Source organism: Vicia villosa, linkage group LG4, assembly GCF_029867415.1.
Source record: "Vicia villosa cultivar HV-30 ecotype Madison, WI linkage group LG4, Vvil1.0, whole genome shotgun sequence".
Lineage (NCBI taxonomy): Eukaryota > Viridiplantae > Streptophyta > Magnoliopsida > Fabales > Fabaceae > Vicia > Vicia villosa.
The window spans coordinates 104,125,060-104,145,888 of record NC_081183.1 but is presented as its reverse complement, the minus strand read 5'-3'; the positions used below and the strand labels follow the sequence as shown (position 1 = coordinate 104,145,888).

The window sequence follows — 20,829 nt, the reverse complement described above, 5'->3', positions numbered from 1 at the left end:
GAAAACCTTTAAGTGAATCCTAAACTTTTAAGGTAACCCCTCTTTTATTCGAAAATTTTTCCCCAGCAGAGTCGCCAATTCTGTAATACGGTGAATTGACTTTATTGAAATGTGCGGATAGCAAGAGTCGCCACCGACTTTTATTTTATCCAATTAGGTAAGGCAAAAAGAACAGCAAAGACCTTTGAAAAGACTTTGAGTTTGGGGGGTAGGTTATACAAAGGGAAGGTGTAAGGCACCCTTTGTATCCATGGGCTCTTAATTGCTTAGCTCACTTGTTTGTTTGTTTGAAAAAGTTTGAAGTGTCGTGTGTGAATAGTAAAAACTTTGTTAAGGACTTTAGTTTGTAAATAAGTGTAGCCTTGTTGAATTGATTTGAAAAAGAGGTGTGAAAAGTAAGTTGAAAGTTTGAATGTGAGCAAGCAATTGAGAACTACCTACCCTAAGATTGTCTTTCTTGTTCTTTAAGTCTTTCAGGCGAAAGAGTCTATCCATACCATGAGAGGGCATGAAGTCTTTCAATTGGATGTGTAAGGGTCATCGAGAATATCGTTCGCCACAAGACTTTCCCTACCATAAAGAGGGCAGGTAGTCTAAGGGAAGGATATAATAGTCATTTAACTTTCTTAGGCATCATGCGAGGATACCTTAGCAATTGGGACAATTATTATATATTACCGAGGCAACTTCGAGGGACAAAATATTATACGATAATTTCAACGTTTAAATGCAACCTTACTTTAGGTATCCTCGAAATCGAGGGACTTGACTATTTTTAGGCAACAAAATTAAGGCAACAAGGCAGCAAGTGATAAGGCAACAGGCAACAAGAAGGGTTACCCTAAAGGTGTGTGGGTGCACAATCATGTGGTTAACTTCGATGATATTTATCTTGTAAATTAGTGATCTAGATTAGTTACAGGCTTGCACTCCCTAGGATTACTAACCACGTAGTTTAATATAAACAATATTAAAGGCAGAAATTAAAAGTTCCTACACTACTACAATAAACACTTGTGGGCAGAAATTTAAAGGCGGAAATTAAATAAAGGCAAAAAATAAAAGGACCTTATTACTATTACATCAAAATTGAATAAGCGGCCTATACACCTTCTAGAATTTAAATAATAGAAAAATAAAAAATAGCATAAAATAAAGGTAGAAATAAAAGCAGAAATTAAATAAAGGCGGAGACTAAATAAAGGAAAAAAATAAATAAAAGCTAAATAACGGCCAAAATTTAAATAAAAACATTCGACAATCATTGGAGCATGAGGTGAGAAGAGAATCACTTTTGAAGAAATTTAATGTTTAACTACAAAGGTAAACCTAAACCTTTGAAGGCTAAAAGACCGAATGGGTAAAATAAATATACAGGTGAAAAAATCCCTAAGCCTTAATGGGTAATATTTTTATAAAGGTTTCCCTTAGTTATCTATGGTTTTTGAAATTGAGGGTAATCTAATTGAAAACCTAAAACTAATTAAAATTGTTAAGCCTAAAATTAACCTAATTATTCAATCTAAATTAATTAATTAATTCTAAATTATTAACCTAAAATAATTACTAAATCTAATTAATTAGTTATTATTATAAATTAAATCACTAATTAACTTAACTAATTATTTTACTAAAACTAATTAACAAAATTCTAACCAAAAAATCTAAGTAAAAAGGTTTGGTTTTAATTAAAAAAACTTGCAATTTTTGAAGAAAAGAAAAAGAAAAGAAAAAAAAGAAAATAAGAAAACTAATTCTATAAATAAACATAAAATAAATTTGGAAAAAACCTTAGGTTTAGATCTGGTGTGTTGCTCCTCTTGAGTGTCTACTATAGAAAGCGCTTTCTGGTCCTTCAGATTGGGACCAAGCGACATCCAACGGTGCTGGATTGAGAATGTATTGTAGGCGCGTTGATCGGTCACCATTTCTACTTAATTTCTTCATAAATTTGGCATAAGATCGTCATACTTGGTAACACTTTGTGGTTGTTTTCATGAGTTTTTCGTTGATTCCTTTAATATTAGTTAATTGCTTGCATTATGTTTTTGTGCCCTTTATCATGTCTTTTTAGATGCTTTTGATCTCTCTACTTGGTGGTTGTAGGTTAATTCTGGATCAGATGGAAATTGCACAAGTGTTGGTGTAACAGAAGCTGAAAATCGTGACAGGCGTGTAGTATTTTGATCATAACTGGAGCTTCGTAACTCGGAATGACGCGGTTCCGGTGGCAAAATTTCGCTAACGAAAAGAGCTACAACTTTGATGTTGAAGTCAAAGCCAAAAGAGGCAGGGTCGGACACGGTCAGACCGTGTCAAGTGACACGGCCGTGTCCGACCTGCCGAAGAATTTTCCCCAAAAGTGGCAGAAGCTGACACGGTCAGCCCGTGTCAAGTGACACGGCCGTGTCAGCCTGTGCGGACAGAATTTCTGATTTTCTATGTTTTTACAATTTTAAAGTTCTGGGGGCAATTTGGGTATTCCGGCTGAGATCTGAAAACCTAGAGGGATTAAAAGAGGATTGAGAGACAAGGAGAAGGGACTTTTTGATCGTACGAAAGAATTCCAGAAGAGAGCAAGATAGCGTATTCAAGGTTGTGGAAGACGAAGAGATTCAACGGTGGAAGCCATTGAAGATCAGAGTTCTCCTAATCTTTTGTAAATGTCTAAACTTTCTGATTTTGGTTTCTTGAATATTATGAGAGGCTAAACCCCCCAATGCCAGGGGGGTGTCCCTGATTTGAATTGTAATGACTTTTGAATTCCGTATTTCTTTAATCAAGTATTAGTTTTATGCAATTTGATTGTTTAATGTTTTTATGCCTTCTTTGTCGGAAAAACAAAGATTGATCTACGTTAACAATTTGTAGGACTACGGTTGTTAAGGTTTTTAAACAATTTGATCTAGTAGTTATCACCTAGGACTAGGGATACCGAAAGGTTATTTGAACATTCTTGATTATTTACATCTTTGGTTTACAAACCTTTGTTTCTAAGGACTTAGGCAATAGGACTGCAAACCAAAAGGTTTTCCACTAAGGACTTAGGGAAACACCCTTAAGAACAAATAGTTGCATTCTATGAACTTGTTGAAGAGATCTTTTTACAGAGTCATTATAAGGAAGATCAAACACCTACCCTGGCATTACCTCAAATTACATCTAAAAAGTCAAACTTTAATTTCAGCTTATTTTTATTATTTCTTTTATTTAAATTTACTTATTGCATTATAACAAAACACATATTTGCTCTTTTGTTTAATTGACTTAAATAACTTGTGTTTCCTACGCAATCCTCGTGATCGATACTTGGGGTAAAACCCATTATAACTACACCGGTTAAAATAGTACACTTGCTATTTTTCTGATCAAGTTTTTGGCGCCGTTGCCGGGGATTGCCAAAATATAAGTTTTATTTTAGTCAATTAAAATTTTATTGCTCTGCAATTAAAATTCTTTTTGCTTAAATTTTTATTTGCTTATTTTAATTTTAATTTTTTTAACTTATCTACTAATTGATTTCTAATCTTGTATGCGAGGTAAAGCCTCAGCTGAACTTCTTTTTAACGCAGAGCCAGAAAGACTATTGAGAGCACGACTCCGAGAAGTCAAGCGAAAAAGACTGGCATCGAAAGAAGACTCCCCTGTAGTTTCAGAATCAGAAGACGAAGAAGTAATATCTATTCAGTCCGAGCAGTCAGATTCTGAGCCTGAAACTATGGCAGCTGATCCACCTCCTCCAGAGAGACTTTTGGGTGATTATGGAAGGGCCAATGCACCGCTTGGAAGAATGACCATTGTAAACCAACCGGTCAATGTTGCACACTTCCAACTTCATCCTTCAACTATCCGACAGTTGGAGAGCAAGCCGTTTGCGGGACGAATCAATGAAGATGCAAATAAGCATCTACAAAGATTCCTCACCACGACAACGTCATTAAAGATTGAAGGTCATTTTGAAGAAGCTAAGAGACTTGTAATGTTTCCTTTTACCTTATCTGAAGATGCGGAAGAGTGGTTTTACTCACTTCCAGCTGGAAGCATCACAACATGGCAACAGATGGAAACCGCTTTCTTGAACGAATACTTCCCCGCATCAGTCTTCATTCGAAAAAGATATGATATAGTGAATTTTAAGCAGAAAGAAGGGGAATCGTTGGGAGATGCATATAAAAGGTTCAAGAGGTGTTTGGTTGCTTGTCCTACTCATAACATGGACCCAACCGAGCAAATGCAGACTTTTGTTAATGGTCTCCGACTTAAGACAAAACAGCTTATCGACACTGCTGCCGGTGGCTCAACTAACTTTGCAACAGCCACTGGTATCAAGAGAATCATAGAAGCGATTGCCGCCAATGAGCACATTGAGTTATATGACCGCGCTATGAGCCAACCAGAAGGTAAAATTGATTTGAAGCTTGCTGATCAGGTAGTTAAAATGGAAGACCAAATTGCAGCTGAAGTAGAAAGAAGACTGAAGAAGATGAATCTTAGTGAACAAAAGGTAGCACAAATTGAACCAGCTGCCTTAGTTGTATGTGAAATATGTAGTGGACCACATTTTTCTATGCATTGTGTGGCAACGCAGGAACAGGTGGAACAGATTCATATGTTGAGGCAAAATAATCCATACGCCAATACTTTTAATCCGGGTTGGAAAAATCATCCTAATTTCGCATGGAAGGACCAACAAGGAAACTTTCAAAAGCAAGGATCAACCCAATTTCAAACTCCAGCGCAACCACAACAACAACTTCCATATCAACAACAATTCCAACATCATCCTCAACAATTTCAACAACAGGTACCAAAGAAAGAAGATTGGGAGATCGCTCTTGAAAAAGTAGCAACCCAAAACTCTCAGTTTCAAGAAGAGACAAGAGCCAACCTCAGGAACACCACGGCTTCAATCAAAAATCTTGAAGTTCAAATAGGTCAAATAGCACAACATCTCACTCTACAGGCACAAGGAAACTTTCCGAACGAAACTGTGAAAGATCAGAAAAATCTAGAGAAGATTAATGTCGTTACTACAAGGAGTAAGAAAGTGGCAGAATCGGAAAAAGAAAAAGAGGAAATAGATGACCCCTTGGTAATTGAGGTAGATTTGGAGATAAGAGAGAATGTGAAAGAGCCCGAAATTGTGATACCACCGGTTAAGCAACTTGAAGAGAAAAATAAGAAAGATGCTAAACCGGCAATCAAGCTTCCTTTTCCCTCTAGAGTGACAAAGAAGAATTCAACAGAGAAGGATTTTGAGAAGTTTGCAGCCTTGTTTAAAAAATTAGAGGTTAATCTACCTTTCTTTGAAGCACTTGAGCAAATGCCTTTGTACAAGAAGTTTATGAAGGAGGTTATCGGTAAAAAGAGGCCAATGGGGGGAGAACCAGAAATTGCAACAGAAAAGTGTAGTATAGTCTCTCCAGCAAGGAAGATCCCCATCAAGAAGAAAGACCCTGGAGCGGCGGCGATACCATGCACTATCAAGAACAGAATGTTTAAAAAGGTACTCATTGATTCGGGTTCTAGTGTGAGTTTAATGCCACTATCTATCTTTAAAAAGCTCGAATTGGGAAAGATAAGTGAAAGTGAGACAAAGTTGAAGTTCGCTGATCACACCATCAAGAAATCATATGGGATAGCTGAAGACGTATTAGTGGAGATTGACAAGTTTGTATTCCCTGTTGACTTCCACATCATGGACATTCCTGAAGATGAAGAAACTCCTATCCTTCTTGGGAGACCATTTTTGTTGACAAGTCGTTGCAACTTTGACATTGAGAAAGGGACTTTAACGGTGAAATCATTTGATGAAGAAGTAACCTTGAAGATGTTAGAAGTCAAGAAACAAAGTGAAGGGGTACATGATCAAGCTTCTGTTGGTATGATCGAAAGTGAGGGAGAAGACAAAAGTCCTAAACATCTCCAAGAAAAAGTTTCAAGCATAGCTTCTCAGGTGGAACTAGCTCATGCTTCTATCGAAAGTCCTAAGGTCGCTATAGAAGTTAAGAAGAAAAAGAAAGAAGAAAACCAAGGTGAGAAGATGAAGGTTGAAAGTGAGTTAAAGAGAAAAGTGGTCCATGCCTTTCATCTTCATGAGTTCTTGGTGGAGAAAGTAACAAGCAAAAAGGTTTGGAGAAGGAAATACCCTCCATAATAAAGGGTAATGGATCGTCGAGCCATGCGACGTTAAACGAAGCGCTTCGTGGGAGGCAACCCACGGTTTTAATAACTATTTTTTTCTGTTTGTTTGTCTTATTTTCAGGAAATAAAAGAGAGCATCTCTAGTGGAAGCTAGGAAGTGATCATTGGAATGCAATACCTCTGTAAGCCACCTCTCTGAGGCTGGTTCTAAAACATTGAGGACAATGTTTAGTTCAAGTGTGGGAGGGGTTCTTTTCAGTTGCTTTTAGTTGATTTCCATTTTTGTGCTTGTTTGTGTGTTGTGTTGACATTGTGTTATAGATTGAGTGATGGATGCCGAATGAATGATGATTGGTAGTTAGTGGATGAAAGGTGCAACCCGAACTTAATCTCTCGAGGTACTTTGGAAGTGGACATAGTCGAAAGTGTCGGACGCAACTTGAAGAACTGGACTGAGAAGGTAAGTGGTGAAATCGAGCCGGAAAGGAAGTCACATGACATAAAGGGTGTGTTGAAACTGCAAACTTAGCTTACATGGTGAGGAACATAAAAAGCCAAACATATGTAAAGATCATCATGAGAGTGAAATCAGGTATGACTTTATCTCCCTAATTTTGCGTTTGTCCTGCCGACACAGTACAAATATGAAATCACACACTGAGGCACTTGTTTGTTCTCCCCAGAGCCTTTCCGTCCTTCATTTATTTTTGTTTTATCCCTCGTTAAACCCGTTGAGCCATTCCCCCTTGTTCGTTTAAATCCACACATGTCATCCTTAACCATAATTCTATCATTTTTGTTCGGCACTTGTGTAATTATTGTTTCTTTTGAACATGTGTGAAATCGTAAGTTTGGGGTGGTGCTTAAGAAAATAAAAGGGCAAGTGTGATATGAAAAAGAAAAAAAAGATAAGAAAAATGTGTAAAGCACAAGAAAAAAAATAGTTTGGAACACTTGCCTAAAAAGATTTGAAAGACTCGAACGATGTTGATTACCCGGTAATTAGGTAAAAAGGAGAGTCTAAGAAGAAACCCCCTCACACAAAATCGAACACAAAGACAAGAAAAATAACATAAGTGCTAGTTCATAAACCATTTGCATATCAATCTCTTGTTTATCCTTCCTTCCACCTTAGCCCCGTTACAACCTAAAAAGTCCTCAAAAGTGTGTGAATTCTCTTTGTGTAGTGAAAGTAGGATGCATGCAAAGTCAAGGGTTGATATTGCATATCGTGATGTTGAGCGAAAAACACTCTAACCCTGAGAGACAATGTGAGAAGTGTGAAAAGTTTGCAGGTGAAATACACTCTGTTGTGAAGTGTGATGGACAACAAGGTTCGATAAGTCCAAAAGCTTAATCAAGAAAGGGAAGTAAGTTGCGAAAGACATCAACTATGTTGTGGAAAAGAAAAGTTTAAGGTGAACTCGGTTTGATCTCTTGCATCACTTGATGACAAGCAATGAGATAAGTTTGGGGTTGTGATCGGTCACCATTTCTACTTAATTTCGTCATAAATTTGGCATAAGATCGTCATACTTGGTAACACTTTGTGGTTGTTTTCATGAGTTTTTCGTTGATTCCTTTAATATTAGTTAATTGCTTGCATTATGTTTTTGTGCCCTTTATCATGTCTTTTTAGATGCTTTTGATCTCTCTACTTGGTGGTTGTAGGTTAATTCTGGATCAGATGGAAATTGCACAAGTGTTGGTGTAACAGAAGCTGAAAATCGTGACAGGCGTGTAGTATTTTGATCATAACTGGAGCTTCGTAACTCGGAATGACGCGGTTCCGGTGGCAAAATTTCGCTAATGAAAAGAGCTACAACTTTGATGTTGAAGTCAAAGCCAAAAGAGGCAGGGTCGGACACGGTCAGACCGTGTCAAGTGACACGGCCGTGTCCGACCTGCCGAAGAATTTTCCCCAAAAGTGGCAGAAGCTGACACGGTCAGCCCGTGTCAAGTGACACGGCCGTGTCAGCCTGTGCGGACAGAATTTCTGATTTTCTATGTTTTTACAATTTTAAAGTTCTGGGGGCAATTTGGGTATTCCGGCTGAGATCTGAAAACCTAGAGGGATTAAAAGAGGATTGAGAGACAAGGAGAAGGGACTTTTTGATCGTACGAAAGAATTCCAGAAGAGAGCAAGATAGCGTATTCAAGGTTGTGGAAGACGAAGACATTCAACGGTGGAAGCCATTGAAGATCAGAGTTCTCCTAATCTTTTGTAAATGTCTAAACTTTCTGATTTTGGTTTCTTGAATATTATGAGAGGCTAAACCCCCCAATGCCAGGGGGTGTCCCTGATTTGAATTGTAATGACTTTTGAATTCCGTATTTCTTTAATCAAGTATTAGTTTTATGCAATTTGATTGTTTAATGTTTTTATGCCTTCTTTGTCGGAAAAACAAAGATTGATCTACGGTTAACAATTTGTAGGACTACGGTTGTTAAGGTTTTTAAACAATTTGATCTAGTAGTTATCACCTAGGACTAGGGATACCGAAAGGTTATTTGAACATTCTTGATTATTTACATCTTTGGTTTACAAACCTTTGTTTCTAAGGACTTAGGCAATAGGACTGCAAACCAAAAGGTTTTCCACTAAGGACTTAGGGAAACACCCTTAAGAACAAATAGTTGCATTCTATGAACTTGTTGAAGAGATCTTTTTACAGAGTCATTATAAGGAAGATCAAACACCTACCCTGGCATTACCTCAAATTACATCTAAAAAGTCAAACTTTAATTTCAGCTTATTTTTATTATTTCTTTTATTTAAATTTACTTATTGCATTATAACAAAACACATATTTGCTCTTTTGTTTAATTGACTTAAATAACTTGTGTTTCCTACGCAATCCTCGTGATCGATACTTGGGGTAAAACCCATTATAACTACACCGGTTAAAATAGTACGCTTGCTATTTTTCCGATCACGCGTTCAGATGGCATATACCGGATTCGCAAGTTTTGTAAAGGGTAAAAAAGAATTATGTCTCCTGCAAGGATCGAACCCAACACCATGCGTTTACCAAAATACTCCCCACCATTAGGCTGAAATTGATTAATTGTTAGTAAAATAGCTGGAAATAAATATATTTAAATAATGATAAAAACAGGAAAGTCAAAGCGTGAGATGAGTGGCCTCTGCTGCAACCAATGATGTGCGGAGGAACAGAAGTGACCAATTGACCAGCCAATTAAGCAATCCCACGCAGGCACGAAGAAATATGAGAATTTGACCAACCAACCAAACGCGTCCACGCGTGCGAACGCAGATCCCCATCCCCTGTTCATCTACTTCTTCCTCTCACCCGCGAATTCTTCTGCGATTTTTCCCATGGAATTACCTGCGAATTTTTCCGCAGGTACACCTTCTTCTTGATCGTGTTCCCAAACTGCCATGAGTGAAGTTATACGCATCCAAAACTTGCCCAGATCTACTAAACCAGACCCTGTGAGTTCAATGTAGTAACTTTTTATTCCTGAAAAACGCGCGTAAGTATGAAAACGAAAGCCAAGCTTTCGTAAGCCCTAGCCATGGTGTCTTTCGATCTGCACGTTAGAGCTTGGTTTCAACGCTTCACACCTGTTCTAAAGAGCCTCTTAGGAGCATAAAAGCAATTGAAACAGATTAAAAGCGCATGAGTTAAAAGAATCGAATTTGAGAAGTTTACCAAACATGTGCAATGGAAGGGGGGTATTCTGAGATGCCTTGCGCTTCAGGAAGGATATGGCTATGTTCCTGGGACCTCAGGAGGAAGTTTGAACGATTGGTTTCGTTTGGAAGTTGCTGAAAAGAATCTGTGGCCGTCCTAGTTTTCTTACAATTTTATTATATGGAACCCTAACTGCTCTTCCTTCCTTTTTTTCGTTTTTTTATGCTGTTAGGTCTTTATATTAAGAGTCAATTAGGTCATAATTTTTTAGATCAATCTTTATGATTATGATGGAGAGATTTGATTTGTAAATCACATGAAAACTTGCTAATTTTGACCAAGATTCACTATATATAAAACTTTCACACGGTTGCAGCATGTTTTGGACCTCAAATCCAGCTTGAGTCTAATCCCATATATTTAATTAATTTAATTCATATTTTATTTAATTTATCTTTGAATTTTATGAAATAAAAATCAAAATAAATTAATAAATAGGAAATAAAATCATGATAAAGTATGAATCAACTTAGAGGGCCCATATGAGGTAATGAAACTTTTAGGCCCAATAGCTCAAATTTCTAAATTTGCTCAATTTGGTCCTCATGAATTCCCTCAAGACCAGTCAACTTGTCCCACTCATAACTCGCCCGATTTTTGTTGTATGGAGGTGTTATTGAACTTTTTAGAAAGCTTAGGAAGTCCTCTAAAACCTCCTTTTTGTTTCATCTCAACTGGGTCTTCCATGCTCAAGTTATGAGCTTTGACCTAAAAGGTGTTTGTGTTGACTTTCAAAAATGACCTATAACATTTTAATCCATATCTCTCAAATGAAGCATTTTTGGACTTGGCTTATGAGAGACAAAATTGCAGGGAATTCAATTTACTTCAAAATAAGCTTTGGATGGGAAATTTCTGATGTTCCATGTGAAAGTTATGGCTGGTTAAAATTCAGTTGACTTTCTCCTATAAAACCTTAATTTAGAAACTTTAGGTTTTGTTGATTTCTGAACTTTCCTTGATGAACCATGACCAATTCTTGATCAAATGGTGAATGATACTTCAAAATAAGGATTTTGACAAAAAAATCAGGAGTTTTGACTGTACTTTGACTTTTAGGTCAAATCAGTCGACTGTTGACTTTCTGAGCAATTGAGTGATCAACTCTTTGAATTGAGACCTGAATTTTGTCATGGAGGTAGTTTGAAACATCATAAGCCATATGAGATGCATTGGAGCTTTTGATCCACTGATTTTCTTCAGAACAAAAAAACCCTAGTTTCTTGAAACTTTGCTTAGGAGGATGTCTTTGAGTCATTGTGCCTTGATCTGAGTTTGAACAAGAGGAATGAGATGGACAAATTTTGGGGTATGACAATGATGTTTTCCGGTAACCTTACCGATGACAGTAACCTTGCTATTTGTTCATTTTCCAACCACCTTATTGACATATTCCAATAAACCTTACCGATTGTTAGTAACCTTACTATCTTGATCTTTTTCCGGTAACCTTACCGACACTTATAGGCTTTACTATATTTTTCATAGGGTAACCTTACCAACACTAGTAACCCTAGTGTTGTTTGTTTACATAAATTAATTCAACAAAAAAATAGTTCTTCTTGGAAGTTTTCCTTTAAGTCAATTTCAAAAAATAAAAAATTAAACGGTTAATTTCAAGACAACTAATGTCAAAATCAATCAAAAATCCAATGATCCAATGAGGAAACTTTGCACGTGCAGAAAAATTTCTTTCTTGCCAAAGAAATACACATTCATAACATTTGGTGCATCTACATATTTGCATTAAGCATGGTGCATAGGCCTGGAAATACTTCGAAAAATATCAAGACCTATTTACCAACTAAGTTACCTGCACAAATCAAATTTAAATCATCTTGGAGAAAACCATAGTGAAGCCGTAGATAAATATGGGGAAGTCAGTAACTCTGAAAAAAAATCTAATGGTCTAAAAGGAGAAGTTGTCTTAAACAAAAACACATAAAACATTTGGTGCATATACATATCAACGACAATTATCATTAGGGATCATGCATAAACATGTCAAAATTACATTGGGTATCAAAGCTAGGGAAGTCATAGAGTCCTGCGAGTAATCTCTAGGTCCCTGTGGTTATATATTCAAAATCAAGTTTGCTTTATCTATCCTCTAGGTCATGATAGATAGGCATAACCTATGATAACTCACTATGTTAGTCTCCAAGCAATAGTAAGCTCTTTCCTTTGTTATATATCCTCTTGGTAGTGATAGATATAAAGAAATCTACGATATAATTCATTGGGCAGCAATGAACTATTTAACTTTCATTATTTATCCTCTATGTTACGATAGATACACAAGATTTATGTTTTTCCTTCTTACCACGTTAGTCCCCTGGAAATGATCAATTTGGTAAACTTACCTGGTGCAAACATTTGGTGTTTGGTGCAAACAATTGGTGTGAACAATTCGGGGCAAACTTTTGGTGCAAAAATTGGGTGAGAACGTTTACCAGTTGGCATAGGCATAATTATCTGCAGTAATTATACTATCTAATCTTGGTTAAACACAAATTTTGTCTATCCTCTAGGTCGTGATAGATAAAGAAGAGATTGGTGACTACTTGCTCTCTAGGATGTGGCAAGTCAGTTCTCCATCTTTCCCCAACTCTACTTGGATTAAACCTAAAATAGAGTTTGAGCCCATTATCTCTTATCCTATAGGTTGTGATAAGATATAAAAGAATCCACGATAGTTCGCCGAGCAACAATGAGTTATTTGATCTGTGTTACTTATCCCTCTAGGTTGCGATAGGTATGTTGTAACTACAATATAGTTCGTTGTATCAGTCTAGAAACGACAATGAACTATCCAAAATTGTCTTATTCGTCCTCTAGGGTGTGACGAATACACACAATCTACGATACAATCTGCTATGTTGACCTCAAAGGATTTAGCAGATCACCCTTTTAAAAACTAGTATGACTATCCTCTAGGTTGCGGTAAGAACATGAAACTTACAATTATTTCACTCATGCATTGATGAAGTATCTATGCACCATTGCCTTAGGCTTACTACCATATTCAATTTAAGAACCCATCAAAAAAAGTCTTGTTAAGGGGGTACATCAAATAATTGGGCTAAAGTTGATCCAAATATATCTTTCTTGCTGGCCCAATTCCTCATTTTATTGGTATTTCATTTCAATCCTTCTAGTTGACCGAGTCAACTAGTATAAATCTTAAGACTAATTTTTTCTATTATTTACTAACTAATAAGAAACCCGTGCTATCACACGGGTCCTGTCTGAATTCACGTTACACGTCTACCAAATCATCATTTGTTAAGTATGAATTCATTATTCAATTAGTTAACATTCATATAATTACAAATATAGATTAATAATTACAAATATACATATTAGTTAACATTCATATAAAAACTCTTAGATTAATATACTTGACCAAAAGAGTATTAAGTCTTTAATGTTGATCGGATTTTGTTAGAAAGATTCTACAATTTAGTTAAAAATGAAGTGTGTAGTGAATTAATTTATAACATCAGCAAAAGAAAGATTTAAAGAGATGGACATTAAAATGGACTGTCTACAATTGATATTTCATAGATACATACACATATACGCGTGGATCTATATGTTTGCAAGGACCTTCATTACAATGAACAATCTACATCTATTAAATTGAGAAATAAAAAGAACTTTTATATCAATATATTTGTTCGTGAGAGTATTAAGTTTTTAACTTATTCCCGTTTATAAATATAATAGCATCAACAATAGAGTTTTTTTTTTTATAATTTTTTGATAACTTATTCCCGAATATAAAAAAATCACTGCTCATAATATTTATAACTTAATCCTGTTTATAAATATAATTAATTAGTTATATATATTTTTTAAATTAATTAAATATATGTTTTAAAAATGATTTCAATTTACTTATAAATTAATTAATTAACTAAATATATATTTTATTTATTACTTCAATTTACTTGTTAATTAATTAATAAATAAAATGACCGAAATTTTTTGTAAAAAAAATTGTATAATCATAAATGGGATAGGATCAAATGACACCAAGATATCAAAGTTTAATTTGACACCAAAATCTCAACCATTAAAAGAATTAAATCGTAATACTAAATAAAATAAAATAATAATAAAAAATACATAACATATTTTTCTCTTAAAAAATAGGTTATTTAATATCACCGTTAGATCAATTATTTTAACGGTTGAGATGTAGTGTCAAATTTAACTTTGACACATTGATGTCATTTGATCCCATCCCATCATAAATTAGTGTAAACGAAAATTTATAAAAGAAATTGTATGATCATATTTTCTTAGTACACCAAATCTAGTTATCTCAACAATTTGTCACAAAGTAGCACCCAAAATATAGTTACAAACATACCTAACAAATGTAATTGATATACAATTATACATTTATTCTAATCTAGCGAGAACATTGGTTCTAAACTTGTTCAACAATATATGAGAAATATATTATTGAAAATAAAAAATTACATTGATTGAATATTCTAATAAGTCGTTATTATCTATATATATATTAAACACTTAAAAGCTAATCATAATATTTTTATCAATACTAAACTTTTTCTCGTTTATAAAATTATTTGTATGATACTCTTTTTCCGTTTATAAAAATGTGAATCAATATTTGATGAGAAAATAATAAGAAAACTGTATTAATATGGTTAAACTACATGAGTACATAATTTTATAATTAAAAACATTATTGGCTAGACCTTCTCTTGTATAGTTGTTATCATCTTAATAACGTTCAAAAATTACTTTAAACATAATAAAAATGACCAAACTTAATGCAAAATTTACATAACGAAAACCCTGCATTTTAATCGCATTTCAATCTCAGTCAAATTAAAAAAACATTACAAATAAGAATCACCTCCGATATATACAAAACAATTAATTTATATATTAAGTAAATGTGAGACTATAAACTTCAGTAACATGAAAGGGCACATGTACCGTGTTTATGGCGCGCATGGGTTTGGTTGATGTACCGTGCGTCGGAGGCAAGTACACTTGGTTCAAAGATAACGGTAAAGCAATGAGTAGAATCGATAGGCTTTTGGTTACAAACAATTTGATTGAAGAGTGGGGAGTGGTGGATCAAAGAATCGGTTGTAGAGATATCTCGGATCATGCTCCTATCCGCCTTAATTGTGGAGTTATCGAATGGGGGCCAAAACCTGTTAGATTCAATAACGCGTGGTTTCAACACGAAGATTTTAAGGTCTTCATTAGTGAGAAATGGTCGAAGATGGAGGTAGTGGGAAGAGGTGACTTCGTTTTGTTCGAAAAACTTAAACGTTTAAAAGAAAAAATTAGAGTGTGGAATAGAGAGGTTTTTGGTTGGATCGATTTAAAAGTTAGCAAGGATGTGGAGAGTATCAATGCTTTGGACAAGTTGTTGGTGGATAATTTCGGAGGCAACATTGATTCCGTGGTTGAGTCTAGGAGGGAGGCTATTTATGATCTTTGGAAGTGCCTTAATGTGAAGGAAAGTATGCTTAGAACTAAGTATAGACAATTATGGTTGAAGGATGGAGACAAGAACACGTGTTACTTTCATAATTCCCTTAAGAAGAGACAAAGAAGAAACGCCATTTCGGTGTTGGAAGGAAAGAATGGGAGGGTGGAAGGAGTTCAAGAGGTGAAAGTGGAAGTTAAAGATCACTTCGAAAGTTTTTTCAAAGAAGAAGATTTCAATAGAGCCATTCCGGAAGGGATTGGTTTAAAGTGTTTAAGTGTTAAGTGTCGAAGATAGTTTGTGGTTGGAAAGAAATTTCACGGAGGAGGAGGTAAATCTAGCGGTGTGGGATTGTGATGGTAACAAAGGCCCCGGACCGGATGGCTATTCTCTTCAATTCTTTCAACAATTTCGGGAGTTGGTGAAGGAAGATGTTTTAAACTTTGTGAAGGATTTCCGTAGTAAGGCTAAGCTTACGAAAGGGTGCACTTCGTCTTTTATTGCTCTCATTCCTAAAGTCAATAATCCCTCTCGCTTAACCGAATTTAGACCGATTTGTCTTGTGGGGTGTTTGTATAAGATTTTGGCCAAACTTTTAGCGGGAAGATTGCGTTGTGTGATAGGGAAGTTGGTTTCGGACAACCAAACGACTTTTGTCCCGGGAAGATTTATAGCGGATGGAGTTTTAGTTGTAAATGAGGTTTTGGATTTAGCTAAAAGAGAAAAGAGGAGTTGTGTGGTCTTAAAGGTGGATTTCGAAAAGGCATACGATCGTGTTAGTTGGAATTTTTTGAGGTATGTCTTAACGAAAATGGGTTTCGGCACTTGTTGGATAAGATGGATGGAGGCTAGTATTTTCACTAGTTCCATGTCCGTTCTTATTAATGGTAGTGCGACTAAGGACTTTGTTGTGGAGAAAGGTCTCCGGTTAGGAGATCCTTTGTCCCCGTTTCTTTTTGTGTTGGCAACGGAAGTTTTAACGGCCTTAATGAGAAAGGCTATTGAAGTCGGGGATTTCCGTGGTTTCAAGATAAACGAAGTTGAAGAAGTGAGTATGCTTCAATTCGCGGATGATACCTTATTATTGGCGGAGGGAGACACCGCTAATTTGTGGAGTATGAAAACAATTCTTAGGGGCTTTGAGTTGATGTCGGATTTGAGGGGGAATTTCAACAAATCCAACATTTTCGGTATCAATGTTGCCGATTGGTATCTTGAAGCGGCATCTTCTTTCCTTTCTTGCAAAGTTGGAACGCTCCCGTTAAAGTTCCTCAGTGTTAGAGTGGGCGAAAGTCCGAGGAGGTTATCTATGTGGAAGGATTTGCTTGTGTATTTGAAGAGGAGATTAGCCGTTTGGAAAGGAATTCATCTTAACATAGCGGGCTGTGTGTGTTTGATTAATTCCGTGCTCGACGCGATTCCTATCTATTCCCTCTCTTTTTACAAAGCACCTTCAAAGATCCTTAAAGAAATACAAGCCATTCAAAGTAAATTCATGTGGAATGGGAATGAATTTAAAAGGCCTATTCATTGGGTTAGTTGGGATACCGTGTGAAAAACACAAGATGAAGGAGGTCTAGGGGTTAAGAGTGCGGAAGTTATGAATGTCGCTTTGTTAAGTAAGTGGAAGTGGATAATTCTCGTGGAGGACGATGCGGTTTGGAGTGGCCTTCTTAGATCTCGGTACGGGAATGTCAAAAAAAGATCCTTATTGGTGATTCTTCGGTGGTGGAGAAAAACAATTCAATTTGGTGGAGAGACATCCTTTTATAATTATGTCCTTTTGCTTAATGATAATTTTTCAGGGGTTGTTTCTTGTGATCTCGGGAATGGTTTCGACATCCCGTTTTGGTACAGTAATTGGGCCGGTGGGCAGCAGTTATCTCAGGCCTTCCCGGAACTACTTGTTTTGTCCAAGGACGACAAGTTATCGGTAGCGGAGGCTGGTTTTTATGATGCGGAAGGCTGGCAGTGGAGTGCAGCCGCTATTCTTCGAGGCAGCAGCACCGGGACAGCAGCAACGCAGTTGCACAGTAGCGATACGATTGATTTTTTATGGGGTGATCTTGTGGATAGCATAAGGCATACAAGTCCTAGAGAGAATGCAAAAGATATTTTTTCGTGGAACGCTACGTTGGAAGGCGTCTTCTCCGTCAAATCTTGTTATAACTTATTCAAAGCAAGATTATCCGGCCCCCCTATTAGCCCTCTTATAGTCAAATCTGTGAAGCATCTTTGGAAGGTAAAAGCGCCTCCTAAAGTGATGTTTTTTGGATGGAGGATTATTCATAATAGATTAGCTACCAAGGATCAATTGATAAAGCGGGGAATTTTGATGGATGGTGTTGATTCGGATTGTGTTTTTTGTTCTACGGAGTCGGAAAGTCTTTCTCATTTGCTTGGGGGATGTTTAGTGGTGGAAGCTATATGGAGAAAAGTATACGAGTGGATAGGTCCCGTGGATGATTTAACTTTGGATGAGTTCAAAGGGTTTCTCTTTGAGTTTGAGAAGGTGAAGAATTTAGCCAAGAGATCCTTAGTTACGGTGATTTGGTTAGCATCGGTGTGGAGTATTTGGAATAGGCGTAATGAATTCATCTTCAAGAATGATTCATTTAGCTTTACCGAATGTATGTCGGAGGTTGTTTTTATTTCTTGGAAATGGCTTTATTCTAGTTTTAAGATAGCTTCTTTTTGTAATTTTCACGTGTGGAACATACTACCGCTCACTTGTTTTGAGTTGTAGTTTCTTCCGCCTTGTAAACGGTTGGGGTATCCCTTATACTCCGGATTAATATAATTGCTTATTAAAAAAAAATGAAAGGGCACATGTCATCATCCAATTAACTATGGCAATTTCTCTTGAGTAAAAATATTACTCTTATGTCCTCCTTTGCTCTTGTACAAAATACACGATCATAAGTTCATGACCACAATGAACTTTGACTTGTGCAAATTACAAATATGGCACTTTGTTAATTGATACCAGAAATGGCATTAGCACCTACGTCATTAGCATCTAAATCGTTAGCGTCTCCTTTATTCATCTCCATGTGAGCCAAATTTTAAGGCCTCGCCAACTCCCAAAATCTTGTTCCAAAATTCCATTATCCTTTTCCTATGCAACAGATTTTCCGCCTTCAACACCGTTCTGAATCGCCATACTCCTCTAATATCTAATTGCCATAATTCTGTTTTACAAATGCATGAAAGAAAGTAATCATCATTCATATCATACAACATTATATATATTTTTAGTTGAGAATTTAATGATACTATTTTAATAGGAGCAAACAAAGCAAATGGCATGCAACTTTATCAACTGATACCTAAATCATAACTTAAAGATGGAATTTGGAAAATATACAATAACATAATAGTTGAAATTGCATACTGTTGCAGACTTGCATTTTGTTTCATATGACTTCTCAAGTTAAATATGATCATGTGGTTAACAGGTTTATTTATCTCACTTCATTTTGTACTTTGCAGATTAGGGGAGGCTCCATCTTCTTAGTTAAGATCAAATAGTCCCTGAAATTATTATTTCATGATGGCCAGTTTTGTCTTACCGTCCCTTTCTGTTTTCCTTCGTATGCAACCATGTTGGAAGTAAAATATCTAAGAAAGAGAAGTTATTTTTGAAATCGAATACCTGTCACAATAAAATTCGTGATTTTAAACCGTAATCTTCACAAAGTTAAGCAACATAATAATTGATGTTAAACTTAAACCAACCTAAGTAGAAGAGTTCAGGAAATGTATAAGTATCAATGCTGAACATCACCTGCAATAATAAAAAGTTAATAATATTAAGGTAAAAAAAAAATTAACTTTTTGAATTTCTTATAATGTCACACCTTATTTTTAATGGTGCTTACTCTAAAAGATCCTTCACTACATAAACCATGCCATGTACACTAAGCTTTAGAATAGCCAACACAAAATCAAGGTAAACTTGAATGTGGAGATTGTGTTAAATGCAAATATAAATTTGAACAAATTAATGCAAGTGACTAAGTTGTGAAATGTTTACTTACTGCAACTGGAAATCCAAGCTGAATAAACACAACCAAGGAAGCAACCTTGATTCCCTCACTTGCTCCAATTGCATGTTCTATTCTTTCAGTATAATCATGGACATAAATAAGACTGAGGATAGCAGTGTCAGCCATAAAAAAAATGACAAAATTACTTATTGTCCATACTGATCTTGCACCCATCCACTTACATGCTGGTTCAATTAAGAAAGAGTCAATTCCAAGCACAACCTTTAAAGCCATAAGTGAAATGTGAGATTTGTAATTGTTCTGGAAATAATATCTCTAAAATTAAATTTACTATAAGATAAATACAAATACTCCAATCATCATTGACAAAAGCATGTGAGAAATTATTTTGAATATTGAGGGTTTAAATAGATTTATCCATGGAGGTAGTGATAATCATCAATTAATAACAATTATAATACTGGAACATTATATATAGAATTAGGTTGGAGCAGATCCAACACGGACAGAACATAATCTCCCTTGAAAAATAATCCTCTTTTCGGTTTCTGATATGCAAGCAAATTCAACCCATTAATTATGACATGTTTATGACGGGACCGCTGCCGGAAGAGGTGGACGACGACGAAGAAATTGACGGACGATGAACACTCTTCAATTTGCCTCTGTACTTTCAGAAAAGCAAAGTGTGGTTCCTTGTAGCCATTCATATTCAAAAGTTTTGAAACTGATATGCAAGAGAGAATTGAATGATGTTATGTCGATTCGTTACAATTAACTAACCAGAGTGAATGAATGAGTGTGAATCTAAGAGTGAAGGTATAATCCAGAGTAGAAATCTATATGCAAGCAACAACACGAATTCCTCTTTTATTTTTCAGAAGAAATCTAAACCACATCTTGGCAAGTAAAAGTAGGGATGAAAGAGTGCGTTGTAATTAATTACCCATGGCGACAACACTTGTTTGGATTCTTCTTAACTCGATTCTTTTTATGCTTTGCTTTATAAAGGGTTCTAGTAGCAGTCAACCTTTCCACATTATATGTATTTTTGGTGCTGGACAAAAAACTGTTAAAAGTCCATGGAGATCTTTTGGAAAAGTTGAAGAATGATCGCACTTATGGAAACAATGATCTTGCAATTGCTTAAGATGATCACAAGTAAGGGAGTGAGCTTAGATCTGATGGTGATATGACGCCTAAGCCAATTACTATCAAATATGAGAGGTATTTTAGATCAAAAAAGTTTATACCTTAATGATTTGATGTCTTTATTGGCCTTTTATAAGATATTTCATCATGTTACCAGACAGTCATACTCCAATCTCCTGCTTTTATAAGATGTCTATTTATTGAAGGTCAGTCCTAGGTCCCATATTTCGTCGAGAACCTCCATGTAGATTACAACTAAGAAGATGATGTTCTCATCTGGATTTCCCTCTAATAACATTGTTATTTCATGCTTATCATATCT

General features: G+C 35.8%; 1 protein-coding gene across 1 annotated transcript; it reads left to right on the top strand.

Moving 5' to 3' along the window:
• Positions 1-16,945: 16,945 nt before the first annotated feature.
• LOC131597605 (uncharacterized) lies at positions 16,946-18,862 on the top strand. Its single transcript, XM_058870293.1, has 2 exons — positions 16,946-17,975; positions 18,804-18,862. Exons 1-2 carry the CDS (start codon positions 16,946-16,948, stop codon positions 18,860-18,862), a joined length of 1,089 nt encoding a protein of 362 aa, XP_058726276.1.
• Positions 18,863-20,829: the final 1,967 nt, after the last annotated feature.